Source organism: Lithobates pipiens, unplaced genomic scaffold (assembly GCF_037356315.1).
Source record: "Lithobates pipiens isolate NorthernLeopardFrog02 unplaced genomic scaffold, aLitPip1_a1.2 Scaffold_69, whole genome shotgun sequence".
NCBI classification, from domain to species: domain Eukaryota; kingdom Metazoa; phylum Chordata; class Amphibia; order Anura; family Ranidae; genus Lithobates; species Lithobates pipiens.
The window spans coordinates 1,133,882-1,151,264 of record NW_027507891.1 but is presented as its reverse complement, the minus strand read 5'-3'; the positions used below and the strand labels follow the sequence as shown (position 1 = coordinate 1,151,264).

Sequence of the window (17,383 nt, the reverse complement as noted above, 5' to 3'; positions counted from 1 at the left end):
TACCGGCGGTCCTTAGGGAAAGGGCAAATGTTTGTTATAGTTTAAGGACCTTCCATGATCTGGAAAACATGGAGATTGGTCGTCACGTATGAAGAACATCTGGGAAAGAGAAGCTCTGAAAAGAGGCGTTGGAGGAATCCGGGGAAAGGCGTGCGAATCGCGTTGGGCCTGTATAGCATCTGGAGACAGATTTAGAGGCGGATTGGAGTGTGAGAATATTGATAGAGTGAGAGGCAATCGTGGTCCAAAGCCAACAATCATTTTCAAGCCTTGACATTTTAGGGGGAGGTCAGCTGGGCCTCCCATCTTGTCTGGTCAATGCAATTCATCCTGCAGATAAGATCTCTATCAATCAGTCTCCAGCTTAGGTTGCAATTCATCAAGCTGGAGTGGTTATCCTAAGCAGGTCTATTTGTCTGGGTTCATGGTCACCTGTCTTGGGGGGAAGGGTAGAGTAGAGGCCGAGTTCCTCAACCTCCTACTATTGACCGGTTGAGTGAAAGTCATTAGTCTCTCAGCTCATTAAAGGGTTTGAGTGAAGGAGACGTGAACAATGGAGCGCTCGCTTGTTTTATGCAATCCTTCTTCATCATCCAACGGGGACCGGAGGCTGACAGGCCTCCTAAGTCTGGGTGCAGAAGGTCAGATGGTGAGTCTTTCCATCAGTATCTGCACCATCCAAGGTGATGAGGTCAGTGCCCATAGAGGAGGCCTATCTGTCACCGGCACTCACCGCCTCGTCCTCACAGATAAGCCGTGTCACCGCGCTCAGCATCTTCTTCCAACATTCATGGAGATCAAAGGAATCATTTGTGGTTTAACACCAAGAATTAATCACTCCACCGTAATGTGCACAATTTACACAGATCCCATTTCTTTTTATTAGCTTTGTCGGCTCAATTGACTTGCAAATACCGGGACAGTGGAATGACATCGGATTATTCCCTCCGCGGTCTCTGCCTTCCACCAACCACAAGCCCAAATAAAACCGCATAACGTGGAGATCGCGGCGGTTCCTCTAATAAACGTCACATTGACCCCACCTGAGCCAATCAAATAATTGACAGTTTCTTAAATAAAATCAATACTTTCATCCTTTATGGCAGGGGTCTTCAAACTATGGCCCTCCAATTGTTCAGGAACTACAATTCCCATCATGCCCAGTCATGTCTGTGAATGTCAGAGTTTTACAATGCCTCATGGGATGTGTAGTTTCGCAACAGCTGGAGGGCCGTAGTTTGAGTAACCCTGCCTTATGGCATCTTTGGTGCTGCTAATCTCCTGCATCCTCCTCCAGCCACTTCTTGGTTACATAGAGTCTGGTGATGGCAGGACTGTCACTATTAGGGGGGACAGATCGCTGTCACTAGGAGTGGGGACAGACCACTGTCACTAGGAGCGGGGACAGACCGCTATCACTAGGAGGGGGGGCAGACCGCTGTCACTGGGAGCGGGGACAGACCACTGTCACTAGGAGGGGGGACAGACCGCTGTCGCTAGGAGTGGGGACAGACCACTGTCACTAGGAGCGGGGACAGACCGCTATCACTAGGAGGGGGGGCAGACCGCTGTCACTGGGAGTGGGGACAGACCGCTGTCACTAGGAGGGGGGACAGACCGCTGTCACTAGGAGTGGGGACAGACTGCTGTCACTAGGAGCGGGGACAGACCGCTGTCACTGGGAGCGGGGACAGACCGCTGTCACTAGGAGGAGCCCCGATTCAGTTTTAGGAAGGACGGTTTGCGATGGTCGGTTGGAACGTGTTCTGTTATACGAGGCGGCAATTCTTCTTGGTTTTGCCTCCACAGGGGAGCCGCCATCCGCGGGTAATAATACCGCGTTGTGTTTTCTTCTTCTTCCATGGAGCCTCCAGTCCTCGGAGAAAGGAAGGCGGGGGGTTAATCCGGCGGCCGCTTCGACACGCACCTCAGATTTTTGTTTCTCCGTCTTCCAGCAGACAGCAATATATCACCGCCGGCTTCCCGGAGAATGGCGCCGGTGATTTATACCGTGTATAATTATCAATATGGCTTTACAAACATGTGCATTAAGCCCATCTAACACCCCATAAATCCTGATCCGCAATCCTCCGGTAAACAAGGCGAGTCGTCTCTTCCAGGGGGCGCCGTGTGCCAGGAGCGGGCAGCGATTTCTCTGCGACGCCTGGCGCAGAGATAATGGGAACGCCGCATGGAGCAGCCGAGGAAATCTCGCCATTATCATGTCACCGGCGGCCCAAAAATAATCAGTGTGGTGTTTGTATTGTCTGGCAGCGCCGGCCGGTGACGCTCTGCCGCAGCGTGGATGGGGAATAGACCGAGGAACAGACTTTGGATCAATCACAGCTGAATGTAAAAACTGAGAGAAATAATGCAGCTCTGGATCGATTGATACTTCATTCAATGCAAGCCGCTGCCTGGAAGTCAATGGTAGCAACCTCCTGCAATGCCCTGTACAGCCGAGCTCAGACTGGGAAAGGAGGGTGCAGCACAAGGGGCCAATAAGTTTACTGCAGTGCTAATAAGAGACATGCTGATAGGAGGAGAGAGCAGAGTGACAGAGAGCCCATCAGTCCGCTGCTTTTCCTTTCACTGTCTTTAGCTGTCTGCCTGGACTTCATTGCACCATGAAAGTAAAACTGAGTCTCATTTTGTGTCCCGTCCTGTGTCCTGTCCCGTGTCCTCGTCCTGTGTCCCCATCTTGCCCTGTGTCCCCGTCCTGTGTCTTCATCCTGTGTCCTGTGTCCCTGTCCTGTGTCCCCATCTTTCCCTGTGTCCCCATCCTGTGCCCCCGTCCTGTCCCTGCCCTGTGTCCCCATCCTGCATACCCATCCTGTTTCGCCGTCTTGCCCTGTGTCCACGTCCTGTATTCCCGCCCTGTGTCCTGTTCCGTGTCCTGTCCTGTATCCCTGTTCTGTGTCCCCGTCCTGTGTCCCGTTCTGTCTCCTGTCCCATGTCCCCTTCCTGTGTCCTCTCCTGTATCCTGTCCTGTGTCCTGTCCCGTGTCCCCTTCCTGTGTTTTCTCCTGTATCCTGTCCTGTGTCCTGTCCCGTGTCCCCTTCCTGTGTCCTGTCCCGTGTCCCCTTCCTGTATCCTGTCCTGTATCCTGTCCCGTGTCCTCTCCTGTGTCCCTGTTCTGTGTCCCGTTCTGTATCCTCTCCTGTGTCCTCTTCCCAAGTCCCTGTTCTGTATCCTGTCCCGTGTCCCCTTCCTGTGTCCTCTCCTGTATCCTGTCCCGTGTCCCCTTCCTGTGTCCTCTCCTGTGTCCCCGTTCTGTGTTCCATTCTGTATCCTCTCCCGTGTCCCCGTTCTGTGTTCCCTTCCTGTGTCATTGTTCTGTATCCTGTCCCGTGTCCCCTTCCTGTGTCCTCTCCTGTGTCCCCGTTCTGTAACCCGTTCTGTATCCTCTCCTGTTTCCCATTCTGTGTCCTCTCCTTATCTCTGTCCTGTGTCCCCTTCCTGTGTCCTCTCCTGTGTCCTCTCCTGTGTCCCCATTCTGTGTCCTCTCCTGTGTCCTCTCCTGTGTCCTCTCCTGTGTCCCCATTCTGTGTCCTCTCCTGTGTCCTCTCCTGTGTCCCCGTTCTGTGTCCTCTCCTGTGTCCCCTTCCTGTGTCCTCTCCTGGGTCCTCTCCTGTGTCCTCTCCTGTGTCCCCATTCTGTGTCCTCTCCTGTGTCCTCTCCTGTGTCCCCATTCTGTGTCCTCTCCTGTGTCCTCTCCTGTGTCCTCTCCTGTGTCCTCTCCTGTGTCCCCATTCTGTGTCCTCTCCTGTGTCCTCTCCTGTGTCCCCATTCTGTGTCCTCTCCTGTGTCCTCTCCTGTGTCCCCTTCCTGTGTCCTCTCCTGTATCTCTGTCCCGTGTCCCCTTCCTGTGTCCCCTTCCTGTGTCCTCTCCTGTGTCCTCTCCTGTGTCCTCTCCTGTGTCCCCATCCTGTGTCCTCTCCTGTGTCCCCGTTCTGTGTCCTCTCCTGTGTCCCCTTCCTGTGTCCTCTCCTGTGTCCTCTCCTGTGTCCTCTCCTGTGTCCTCTCCTGTGTCCCCATTCTGTGTCCTCTCCTGTGTCCTCTCCTGTGTCCTCTCCTGTGTCCCCTTCCTGTGTCCTCTCCTGTGTCCCCGTTCTGTATCTCTGTTCTGTTTCTTCCTTTATGTGGTAATTCATCTGAAATTATCACTTAAAAGATGGAAAGTGAAGGTTGGAAACATTTGAACCTGGAATGTAATCAATTTTCTTTCTTATTTTCCGGAATTGATACTTTTAGGATATGATGTCATTGGGGGCAGTTCCCACCACACAGTTTATTTATTCCCCTCTTTTTTTTGCTAGTCTCCCCCAAAATCCATATCAGACCCTTATCAAATCATGTAGCCTGCCAGGCCAGAAAAGCCCCCCGCCCCCGAACTATATACCCTCAATATGAGGGGGACCCCATCCCTGGCAAAGCACCTATCCCCGTGTTGAGCCGGACAAAGGCCTCTTACCATAACCCTGGCCTGGTGGTTGTGGGGGTGCCGGGGGATAAATGATTGGAATCCGGAATCCCTCTTTAACAAGAAGCCCCCAGATCTGCCCCCCCCCCCCCAATGTGACGTATGGAGTACATGGTACCCCTACTCACTCACCAAAGAATGTAAAAAGTAAATAAAAAACACACAGACAGTTTTTGGCACGTCCTTTATTAAATAAATAAGAATCCCATCCCCGGAGGGAACCATCAATCATGATGAACATCAATCGCCGATCACCGACCTGCATGGAAAAAAAAACCAGGCTGCCAAACATGACCGCTCCCGCTGCTCGGCACTCATCAAATGAGAGTGCCGCCTCCCCCCACCGCCGGGCAAACAAAGGGGTGGGGTCACCTAGGGCAAAGGACCTTGTATAGGTTGGGGGGGAGGGGACCCCACATGTTGTTTTTTCCATGCCGGCACCTTTTGCTTACACTCTGCTGTCAGCGGGGTTCCCCTCGGATCGGCGGGGATGACTCATTATTGGCGGAGGCCGGAGGGTGGCGCCGGCTCATTAATCCGATGACTCATGCCTGCTGCTGACAGCAATGACGAGTCGCTGGATAGCGGGACACCGGAGGATCCAAACCACCAACGGGAATCGCAGGCAAAAGCGCATTCCAGGGAGTCATTGATACATTTTGCTGCATTCCGGCGCAGTTCCCTGCAGAGAAGTGCGATCTGCGGCCGCGGGAATCCGCGCTGACCGCTGTCCGTGCGATTTTCAAGCAGAATATAAACGCACTGCGTGTGACCGGCCCTCAGAGATGGAACTTTCCGTCCGGAGATCTCAGCAGAACGTTTGTCTCTCCGATTGAAGATCGATTTGTGAAAGAAAAAACTATCTGGGATTTATGGGTGGAAACGTCCTTCATTGATTGGTTGGAGATTTCTTATTGGCGGTAAATCGCAGCGTCGCTCGGATTTGTGGCTTGGAAGACGAAGCTTCATATCTGAGGCTGTAATAACCTCATTCAATATGAAATGAGGGATCGGGAGAAGATTTATTCCGGGAAATCATTCGAGAGAGAAGAGGAGGTCCTGACACCATGTGATACTCTGGGGGTGATTGCTCCCCGACTCTATGTAGGCCACACAGTGCAGCCTCCCGGTGCACCAATATGTCTGCAGGGATGAGGGACCCCGCCTGTACCTGAGGATTGGCCTCTTTTTTATTGTTTTTAATACTTTTTTTATCCTTTGTTGCATCTCCGTGCTGCTGATCTCCTGCAGCCTCTTTGCAGCCACTTTCTGTCCACATGCACTCCAGTAGGGCGGGCTTCTTCATGGAGGACCAATGGTGGCTGAGCACACTTTCACCACCTAAAGTCCTAGATACAGTCAGAGGGGGGCGCTCACATGCCCCGGTCCTGATCCTTGGAGTCGCTGCCGCGGTAAATTGAACACAGAATGTGGACTTGACATTTAACCCTTAAAACCCAATCAATCCAGAAATCCCTTCCCCTGAGCCCCACCCCCACTGCTCGCCGTAGACAGACCTCTAACCCCGGGTTACCCATCACACATCCATACTTACCTTGTTTGGTGACAACTCCACCAGAACCCGCAGAGGACCGATCCCTGGGGGCGGCCATTGCTAACTTCCACTCGGAGGTGTTGGATTTGTGGCTGTAATCCCGGCGTGGAAATCTCTGCCCTTCCATCCTCGTAGCGGATCTGTGACTCGCTATAAGGAAGACGCCGCGGAGCGCCCCTTTAAATGTGAGGAGAGCGGTGCCCAGACAGGCCGGTAATGGATGTTGTGTGGAGGGAGATAATGAAACCAAATCATACAAAAGGTTTTATTCCCATTACAAGGCTCATCAGACGCAGCCAGAAGGTCCCTTGTTACTCCCCCTCCCCCCCCCCCCCCAACCACCAGGCTGGGCCAAGGTCTCCTTCTTCCACGCAGAGCCGGATAGAAAGTCTCCGTCTTTGTGCAGTCAGGAAAGTGGCGAGAACGTCATTATCGCAGCGCTGGGGACCGGGTGTCAGGATTAATCAGGGGGACGGTGATAAAAGAGGCAGGACTGGGAAGCCGAGCCGCAATCATATGCAGCGGAGAGGCCGGTGGCCTGATCGGGGGAGATTGGCTCTCACTGGATTAGCTTTGTGCGGTCTCCTCCAGCCGGGAGATAAAGGATTAGCCGGAGACAATAAAGGATGTTTAAGAACCACTCACATGTTTTTTTTATTAGGCACAGAAATAAAAATACAGGATAAAGGCCGAGCAAACCGCAGAGACAGGGAGTCAGGAGACCAGAGAACCTGGAGAAGACCAACAGAGTCAGGAGACCAGAGAACCTGGAGAAGACCAACAGAGTCAGGGGGGCAGAGAACCTGGAGAAGACCAACAGAGTCAGGGGGCCAGAGACCCTGGAGAAGACCAACAGAGTCAGGGGGCCAGAGAACCTGGAGAAGACCAACAGAGTCAGGAGACCAGAGAACCTGGAGAAGACCAACAGAGTCAGGGGGCCAGAGACCCTGGAGAAGACCAACAGAGTCAGGGGGCAGAGAACCTGGAGAAGACCAACAGAGTCAGGGGGCCAGAGACCCTGGAGAAGACCAACAGAGTCAGGGGGCAGAGAACCTGGAGAAGGCCAACAGAGTCAGGGGGCCAGAGAACCTGGAGAAGAGCAACAGAGTCAGGGGGCAGAGAACCTGGAGAAGACCAACAGAGTCAGGGGGGCAGAGAACCTGGAGAAGACCAACAGAGTCAGGGGGCAGAGAACCTGGAGAAGACCAACAGAGTCAGGGGGGCAGAGAACCTGGAGAAGACCAACAGAGTCAGGGGGCCAGAGAACCTGGAGAAGACCAACAGAGTCAGGGGGCAGAGAACCTGGAGAAGACCAACAGAGTCAGGGGCCAGAGAACCTGGAGAAGACCAACAGAGTTAGGGGGCAGAGAACCTGGAGAAGACCAACAGAGTCAGGGGGCAGAGAACCTGGAGAAGACCAACAGAGTCAGGGGGCCAGAGAACCTGGAGAAGACCAACAGAGTCAGGAGACCAGAGAACCTGGAGAAGACCAACAGAGTCAGGGGGGCCAGAGAACCTGGAGAAGACCAACAGAGTCAGGAGACCAGAGAACCTGGAGAAGACCAACAGAGTCAGGGGGGCCAGAGAACCTGGAGAAGACCAACAGAGTCAGGAGACCAGAGAACCTGGAGAAGACCAACAGAGTCAGGGGGGCCAGAGAACCTGGAGAAGACCAACAGAGTCAGGGGGCCAGAGAACCTGGAGAAGGCCAACAGAGTCAGGAGACCAGAGAACCTGGAGAAGACCAACAGAGTCAGGAGACCAGAGAACCTGGAGAAGACCAACAGAGTCAGGGGGCCAGAGAACCTGAAGAAGACTAACAGAGTCAGGGGGCAGAGAACCTGGAGAAGACCAACCGAGTCAGGGGAGTAGAGAACCTAAAGAAGACCAACAGAGTCAGGGGGCCAGAGAACCCGGAGAAGACCAACAGAGTCAGGGGGCCAGAGAACCTGGAGAAGACCAACAGAGTTAGGGGGCAGAGAACCTGGAGAAGACCAACAGAGTCAGGGGGCCAGAGAACCTGGAGAAGACCAACAGAGTTAGGGGGCAGAGAACCTGGAGAAGACCAACAGAGTCAGGGGGCAGAGAACCTGGAGAAGACCAACAGAGTCAGGGGGCCAGAGAACCTGGAGAAGACCAACCGAGTCAGGGGGGTAGAGAACCTAAAGAAGACCAACAGAGTCAGGGGGCAGAGAACCCGGAGAAGACCAACAGAGTCGGGGGGCAGAGAACCTGGAGAAGACCAACAGAGTCAGGGGGCCAGAGAACCTGGAGAAGGCCAACAGAGTCAGGAGACCAGAGAACCTGGAGAAGGCCAACAGAGTCAGGGGGCAGAGAACCTGGAGAAGGCCAACAGAGTCAGGGGGCAGAGAACCTGAAGAAGACTAACAGAGTCAGGGGGCAGAGAACCTGGAGAAGACCAACCGAGTCAGGGGAGTAGAGAACCTAAAGAAGACCAACAGAGTCAGGGGGCAGAGAACCCGGAGAAGACCAACAGAGTCAGGGGGCACAGAACCTGGAGAAGACCAACAGAGTCAGGGGGGCAGAGAACCTGGAGAAGACCAACAGAGTCGGGGGGCAGAGAACCTGGAGAAGACCAACAGAGTCAGGGGGCCAGAGAACCCGGAGAAGACCAACCGAGTCAGGGGGCCAGAGACCCTGGAGAAGACCAACAGAGTCGGGGGGCAGAGAACCCGGAGAAGACCAACAGAGTCAGGGGGCAGAGAACCTGGAGAAGGCGATCAGCGCACATGTGGGATCACCAAGGATGGAGCAATGTGTGGGAGAGCGGGGGTGGGACCAGATTCAAGCCAGGTGCACTGCCAGACAATTCCTAATGATGGGGTCACACGTGGCAGTAAAAGGCGCTCCATGCGTGTATTGATATCTCACACTCCACACACACGCATGTCCTCTGCAGCACTCCATCAGAAGGGCGTCTATCTCACCTTCAGCTGCGCCTACAATCTGAGCTCCATGGTATCCTTCTCTGGTGACCCCTCAGCACCCCGGGACACCCCATTTCCTCCCTACACATTACAGTATCTCATCTGATTGGTGTATTGCTGCGTTTCCAGGTCTGATCGCCCTTTAAAAATAATAATCGTTTTCCTCCTGCAAACTTAGAGCCCGAGGGGGAATCACAAACCGCAAAAAAAGTGTAGAGCGGGTGGATGATGAAGAGCCCCCCGCCCATCCCCCTCACCCCCATTTTTCAGGGATAAAGTTGCCATTTGGATTCTTTTAGCCACAGATCTCTCACGTAACAGGAAACGCGGCAGAGAACAGCGAGCGTGCGCGGCGAGCTGCCTTCATCAGCGGAAAGCTGGAAGATCGAGTATCAGGCGGAGAGTCGGGTGACACTGCAGAGGACAAAATCCCATTATCCCAACATGTCCTGGAGAAGCAATTATAGAGGGACCCCAAATTAGTTCTGCACCCATCAGAGGCCACTGATTGGCTGGTGGGGGAGGGGGGGGGGGAGATGAACGAGGAACGCTGTACAATGAAAGGAAACACGCCAGAAATAAATAACCGGCCGTCAGCGAATCCCGGAGAGGCTGGAATGTCTCAGTGTTTGTGTGCTGATCTTTTCATAACACCCCCGACATAACCCCCCCCCCGATATAACACCCCCAACATAAACATAACCCCCTCAACATAAACATAATAAACCCCCCGACATAACCCCCAAGATATAACCCCTCCGACATAAACATAACCCCCCCAACATAACCCCCAAGATATAACCCCTCCGACATAAACATAATCCCTCCAACATAACCCCTCGACATAAACCCCCTCGAAATAACGCCCCCGACATAACCCCCTCGACATAACCCCCCTCAATATAACCCCCCCAACATAACCCCACTAACCCCCCTCGACATAACCCCCCCGACATAACCCCACTAACCCCCCTCGACATAACCCCCCCAACATAACCCCACTAACCCCCCTCGACATAACCCCCCGACATAACCCCACTAACCCCCCTCGACATAACCCCCCCGACATAACCCCACTACCCCCCCTCGACATAACCCCCCCGACATAACCCCCTTCCCAAAATAAACCCCCTCGACATAACCCCCCCCAACATAACCCCCCTCAACATAACCCCCCAACATAACCCCCCTCAATATAACCCCCCAACATAACCCCGCAACATAACCGCCCCCCCAACATAACCCCACTAACCCCCCAACATAACCCCCCCTCAACATAACCCCCCCTTAATATAACCCCGCGACATAACCCCTCAACATAACCCCCCCAACATAATACCCCCCAACATACATAACCCCCCCCTCAACATAACCCCCTTAACGTTTGAAGGTGCATGTTCCCCGGGGACCCCTAAAGTCTGAAGGAGAACACAAACCTCCTCAGATGTGCCGGCTGCATTTGTTTTATCCAAGCGCAGAAATGCCCTTTGATCCTGCCAGAAAAGCAGCTTCCTTGCCACTTCCTGGGAGCGGAGCTGAAACAGTTCTCAGCATTTCCAGTTCTCCTCTGTGAACTACAGAACACCTCCCTCCACGATCTACACTCCATGATCTGTAGTCCTGACACAATACAATGACAACGCTGCTCCTCCTGAGATACAGTGCAGTGAGTGAGCGTTGTCATTCTAATAGAGGAAGATTGTTACTGGCAGGATCACCGGGTGCAATAAAGGAGAAAAGTCTGCAAAAAGAAAACGAATGCGGGCGTCACATGTGAGGACGGGTGAGCTGCAATCTATGATGTGTATATTATATATGAGTTTATGGTTTAGGTTTGGAATCAGAGACTCTCGGGGAATCTCTGTTGTCTGGGAAGATCAGTACAGAGGGGTCATGATGTTCAGGAGCCCCGGCCATCCAACCAGATCTCATCGCTCTTTTGTCCGGAGCAACTCAAACAATGAAATCTGATTGGTCGCTGAGAGTTTCTGCTGTTTGATTTGTTATAAAAAAAGAGACGGCATGACTCACACTGAGCTGGAGCTCGTCCGTCCATTGTCCAATCAGCCGGTACCCCGGAGAGCTTTGGTTCCCCATCTGGTATTGGAAGATGTCGTACCGGCCCAGAGCATCACCGTTCTTATTGAAGAGGACCGGAGTGCCGGCGCTACCTGCAGAGCAAGAGAGGAATATCACTCATCGGATGTTAGGAATTCATAGACCTCTCAACAAATGAATTGTCCAACATAGAAGGAGAAGTCCAATTGGTCAGGACATAGGGGGTCTTCTCCCACCTCATAGAAATGGGACAGAGAGGACAACCCGTTCACAAGAGAAGTGAAAGAGGCCATCTACACACAATTGGAACAACCATCCCTGATTATGGTGGGGGGTCCTTCAACACCATCGGTCTTCCCCATATAAACCCGTTATAACACCATTACACCGAAGACAATAATTCCCACCTTCAGCCATGTGACTCATATGATCAACACCTATGCAGACACCAATGGCTGAGATTATAAGTAGAACAGGGTCCTAGGGGACCAGGGTAACCTTCAACTCTTTGCTCCTCCCATGAGCTTCCTTTCTAAGCCACACCTTTACACTTCAGATTATTCTGCCACAATCAGGGGTCAGGCTCGGAAACCAGTAGCTACAGCAGTAAAGAGGCCCATACCAACCTGCAGGTCACCCTCGGGGGGCTCAACCGAGGTGCGGGGTCTAAGCACTAAGCCGTGTTTACCATAGATCCTGGTTGTGGGGATGGGTGATGCTGTGCGCTATTACCAGATCACAATCCTCAGGATCGCCCCACCGGGAGGTGAGCAAGCCGGGGTCCAGTAGCAGATATAGCAGGTAAGGATCAAGCAGATCAGTAAACAAGCCAAAGTTTGGTAACAAATGCAGGTGAAGATACGGACAGCAGCAGGAGAGACAAGAGTGTGATATTGGCTGGAGGGAGCACAATAATCTGGCAAACAGGAAGTGCAGAGAAACGACTTTAATAGGAAGTTCATGGGAGAAGAAAAGAGTTTAAGGTTCAGCAGAAACAAGGCAAGTGTAAGGAGCGAGTAGAGCTCCTGCTCGTCATTCCAGCATCCTGGTTTTGGCATTCTTCTTGTCTGTCTTTCCACCTGTAAATGATTAATGTGGCTCATGGCTGGGTGGAGATCAAACCTGATTGAAGCCAGCCAAGCCTGCAGTCTCCTGCTTGTGATAGAGTGTGTAATACCTGATCAAGCTGCCGGTTTGTCTGGCCTGCTCTTCTACCTCGGATTACCTCGCTGATGACCCCGGATGGAATATTTACTATTCTCTGAACTCTACCTGCTTTTTGACTTCGGATTTTGACCCCCCACTATTCTGAACCTGGACTTTCTGCCAACTGCAAGTACAGATTTGCTTTGCTCAGTTGGCGCCTGCCCCAGCGTGGTGGCCAGGCACTATAGCATTGTGATTAAAAGTCCTAGGGGCAAGTGAGTAACGGTAGGTCTATGACTCTAGTTGGGTTTTAAACGCATGCTGACCTATGGTGGGTGGCATCTCCTGGCATCTCCTGGCAGTGCCCCTTTAGCTCCTCTTGCCGGGTGCACTAGAGCTGATCTCAGGTATCACTAACGAAGTCCCCCTCCCCCACCTTTCTCTTTAGACTCCGAGTCCTCGTTCCCATTAGAAGGAAAGGAGCTTCTTCTGCGCCATTATTACCTCTAATGAAAACTACTTAGAGCATCTGAATTCCAAATTATTGCAGCAAATGGCGAGTTATCAGAGGGAATATTAGCAGCAAATTCTTCCATGAGACGGAGACACAAAGCCGCCGGTGTCCTGGAAGAATCGGCATTTTATTACGGGGAATTGGCGGTAATGGAAGACGGTGCGGGAGCGCCACCTTTATATAAGAAAGCTTCAGAATCAGGAGAATAAAAAAACCTCTGAAATTTGCTGCTAAATTGGAAAATAATTAGCGCTGCTTGTTTCCCGATGACACGGGGCATTAGCGGGACACAAAACCTTTCTCTCGTTTTTTTAGCCAGAATAGCGCAGCCCGCCTTCCACCGCACAATGGCGTCCAAATTACCAAAATGAGCTCAATTATGGAAGGCAGGAAATGGAGAGAATTATTAAAGAAATCGCTGGGTGGCTGCAAAAGAAGTAATAATAAGTCCTCTGTGATGTGCAGAGAATCCGGCGCTGCGGGAAGGCGAGAGGCCGCGAGGAAAGAGAGGGACGAGAGCCAAGAGAGGCCAATCTATAGAGAGGGAGGTATAGAGAGGACCAAATAGAGAGGAAGGTATAGAGAGTATGGTATAAAGAGGATGCTATAGAGAGCACAGTATATAGAGGACAGTATAGAGATGATGGTATACAGAGGATGGTATAGAGAGGACGTTATAGAGAGGATGGTATAGAGAGGACAGTATAGAGAGAATGCTATAGAGAGGATGCTATAGAGAGAACGGTATACAGAGGACGCTATAGAGAGGATGGTATAGAGAGGACAGTATAGAGAGAAGGCTATAGAGTGGACGGTATAGAGAGGACAGTATAGAGAGGATGCTATAGAGAGGACAGTATAGAGAGGATGCTATAGAGAGGAGGGTATAGAGAGGATGCTATAGAGTGGACAGTATAGAGAGGATGTTATAGAGAGGGACGTATAGAGAGGACAGTAAAGAGAGGAATGTATAGAGAGGACAGTATAGAGAGGAAATTATAGAGAGGAATGTATAGAGAGGAAGGTATAGAGAGGAAGGTATAGAGAGGAATGCATAGAGAGGGAGGTATAGAGAGGACGGTATAGAGGGGAATGTATAGAGAAGAATGTATAAATGGGGAGTTATAGAGAGGAATGTATAGAGAGGATGGTATAGAGAGGACGGTATAGTGAGGAATGTAAAGAGAGGACGGTATAGAGAGGACGGTATAGAGGGGAAGTTATAGAGAGGATGGTATAGAGGATGGTATAGAGAGGAATGTATAGAGAGGATGGTATAGAGAAAGGTATAGAGAGGATGGTATAGAGAGGAATGTATAGAGAGGATGGTATAGAGGAAGGTATAGAGAGGGCGGTATATAAAGGAAGGTATAGAGAGGACGGTATAGAGGGGAAGTTATAGAGAGGAAGGTATAGAGGATGGTATAGAGAGGAATGTATAGAGAGGACGGTATAGAGAGTAATGTATAGAGAGGGCAGTATAGAGAGGAAGGTATAGAGAGGACAGTATAGAGAGGAAGGTATAGAGAGGAAGGTATAGAGGGGAATGTATAGAGGGGAAGGTATAGAGAGGAATGTATAGAGAGAAAGGTATAGAGAGGATGGTATAGAGAGGAAGGTATAGAGAGGAAGGTATAGAGAGGGAGGTATAGAGAGGATGGTATAGAGAGGAATGTATAGAGAGGAATGTATAGAGAGGGATGTATAGAGGGGATGGTATAGAGAGGAATGTATAGAGAGGAAGGTATAGAGAGGAATGTATAGAGAGGAAGGTATAAAGAGGAAGGTATAGAGAGGAAGGTATAGAGAGGAAGGTATAGAGAGGGAGGTATAGAGAGGATGGTATAGAGAGGAATGTATAGAGAGGAATGTATAGAGAGGGATGTATAGAGGGGATGGTATAGAGAGGAATGTATAGAGAGGAAGGTATAGAGAGGAATGTATAGAGAGGAAGGTATAAAGAGGAAGGTATAGAGAGGAATGTATAGAGAGGGAGGTATAGAGAGGAATGTATAGGTAGGAAGGTATAGAGAGGAATGTATACAGGGAATGTTATAGAGAGGAATGTATAGAGAGGAATGTATAGAGAGGACAGTATAGAGAGGACGGTATAGAGAGGAATGTATAGAGGGGACGGTATAGAGAGGAATGTATAGAGAGGAAGGTATAGAGAGGGAGGTATAGAGAGGATGGTATAGAGAGGAATGTATAGAGAGGAATGTATAGAGAGGGATGTATAGAGGGGATGGTATAGAGAGGAATGTATAGAGAGGAAGGTATAGAGAGGAATGTATAGAGAGGAAGGTATAAAGAGGAAGGTATAGAGAGGAATGTATAGAGAGGGAGGTATAGAGAGGAATGTATAGGTAGGAAGGTATAGAGAGGAATGTATACAGGGAATGTTATAGAGAGGAATGTATAGAGAGGAATGTATAGAGAGGACAGTATAGAGAGGACGGTATAGAGAGGAATGTATAGAGGGGACGGTATAGAGAGGAATGTATAGAGAGGAAGGTATAGAGAGGGAGGTATAGAGAGGATGGTATAGAGAGGAATGTATAGAGAGGAATGTATAGAGAGGGATGTATAGAGGGGATGGTATAGAGAGGAATGTATAGAGAGGAAGGTATAGAGAGGAATGTATAGAGAGGAAGGTATAAAGAGGAAGGTATAGAGAGGACGGTATAGAGAGGAATGTATAGAGAGGGAGGTATAGAGAGGAATGTATAGGTAGGAAGGTATAGAGAGGAATGTATACAGGGAATGTTATAGAGAGGAATGTATAGAGAGGAATGTATAGAGAGGACAGTATAGAGAAGACGGTATAGAGAGGAATGTATAGAGAGGAATGTATAGAGAGGATGGTATAGAGAGGAAGGTATAAAGAGGAAGGTATAGAGAGGACGGTATAGAGAGGAATGTATAGAGAGGGAGGTATAGAGAGGAATGTATAGGTAGGAAGGTATAGAGAGGAATGTATACAGGGAATGTTATAGAGAGGAATGTATAGAGAGGAAGGTATAGAGAGGAATGTATAGAGGGGATGGTATAGAGAGGACGGTATAGAGAGGAATGTATAGAGAGGAATGTATAGAGAGGAAGGTATAGAGGGGAAGGTATAGCAGCTGCACACAATGCAGCTTTTATTTCATCCTTTGGTTAATGGGGAAACATGGACGTTTCTGGACTCCTCAACACTGAAGGGCTTCCTGGAACTCCGGAACAATGAGAGCCTCAGATGAAAGTCCCCGAACATCAGATATCTTCTTTTGTGTCAGCTGCAGCATGTAAAGTAATGTGTCATCATAACACCTCCAGGTATGTATTCCCTCTCACAGAGATCAGAAGACTTTCCTGACATTGTCTTTACTGATCTCCTCTCCAGAAGGACAGCACCATCTTTGTACAGACATCATCCTGGACTGAGATCATTTATGGTTCTTGGCTGTGTTCACAAATGTCTGACACAGACCAGCCCCTGCTGCAGCCTCTCACCTTGTGGCTTGAAACAAAGTTACAATGTACAGTCTGATCACTGGGGGAGGGGGGACCGAGGGAAGCTGGACTCGGGAGTGCAGATGGAACCATGGAGGACATGAAGAACCACAATGGGAACCAGAAGCTCCCCAATGAAGAGGGAGCACGGGAAGGTTCCTGAGGTGTTCCCTATCAGAGGAGAGAAGACATGGAGGATCAGAGGAGGTCTTACCATTAAAGGTGACGCTTCGGATGTATTTCAGAAGCTTCTTCCCCACTGGGGGGTCCACGGCCGGGCAGAGTCCGGAGGAGGCGGGGCAGAGGTCTTTGATCATGTTGTGCAGAGCGTGAGCCATGGCGTAGACGGCGTCTATCACAAACTGGACTCGTTCGTCCTGCTCATAGGGGGAGTCTTGGCTGATCCGCTCCTGACCTACAAATGTCCGATACAGGAAACAATGTTACACCCCAATAATCAGATACAGGAAACAATGTAACACCCCAATAATCACATACAGGAAACAATGTAACCCCCCAATAATCAGATACAGGAAACAATGTAACCCCCCAATAATCAGATACAGGAAACAATGTAACCCCCCAATAATCAGATACAGGAAACAATGTAACACCCCAATAATCAGATACAGGAAACGATGTAACCCCCCAATAATCAGATACAGGAAACAATGTAACACCCCAATAATCAGATACAGGAAACAATGTTACACCCCAATAATCAGATACAAGAAACAATGTAACACCCCAATAATCAGATACAGGAAACGATGTAACCCCCCAATAATCAGATACAGGAAACAATGTAACCCCCCAATAATCTTGGGCTTGAGCAGTTGCAGTGTTCTGTGGGTTCCATTAGCAGAGCTCTGATTTTTTTCTATGGCCTGGAATGAGTCTCCAATAAATCACTTATAGAGGTGAGAACAACTGATCCCCTCCCCCATCGCCCCTCTCACAGCCTCGCATTGCAGGGTCTCAGCTGGCCGGGATCCAAACTCAGCTCACTAAAATGTCCTTCACAGATAGACAGGCCATGAAAATCTCTTCACAAATCATTCTCCTCCATCTGTAAGGACCTCCATCTTCCTCTGTCTGTCTGTCGGAGGAAGATGGAGATGGAGGCTCCTTCATACATGGAGGTGGGAGAGGAGCACAGCCGACACTCAATACAGAAAACTTAC

General features: G+C 50.5%; 1 protein-coding gene across 1 annotated transcript in view; it reads right to left on the bottom strand.

Moving 5' to 3' along the window:
* Positions 1 to 17,383, bottom strand: part of GRM7 (glutamate metabotropic receptor 7) — a 453,740-nt gene that overhangs the window by 114,035 nt on the left and 322,322 nt on the right. The window contains 2 exon segments of the mRNA XM_077467955.1: positions 11,018 to 11,157; positions 16,414 to 16,614. Of these exon segments, the coding sequence (XP_077324081.1) occupies positions 11,018 to 11,157; positions 16,414 to 16,614 (341 nt within the window).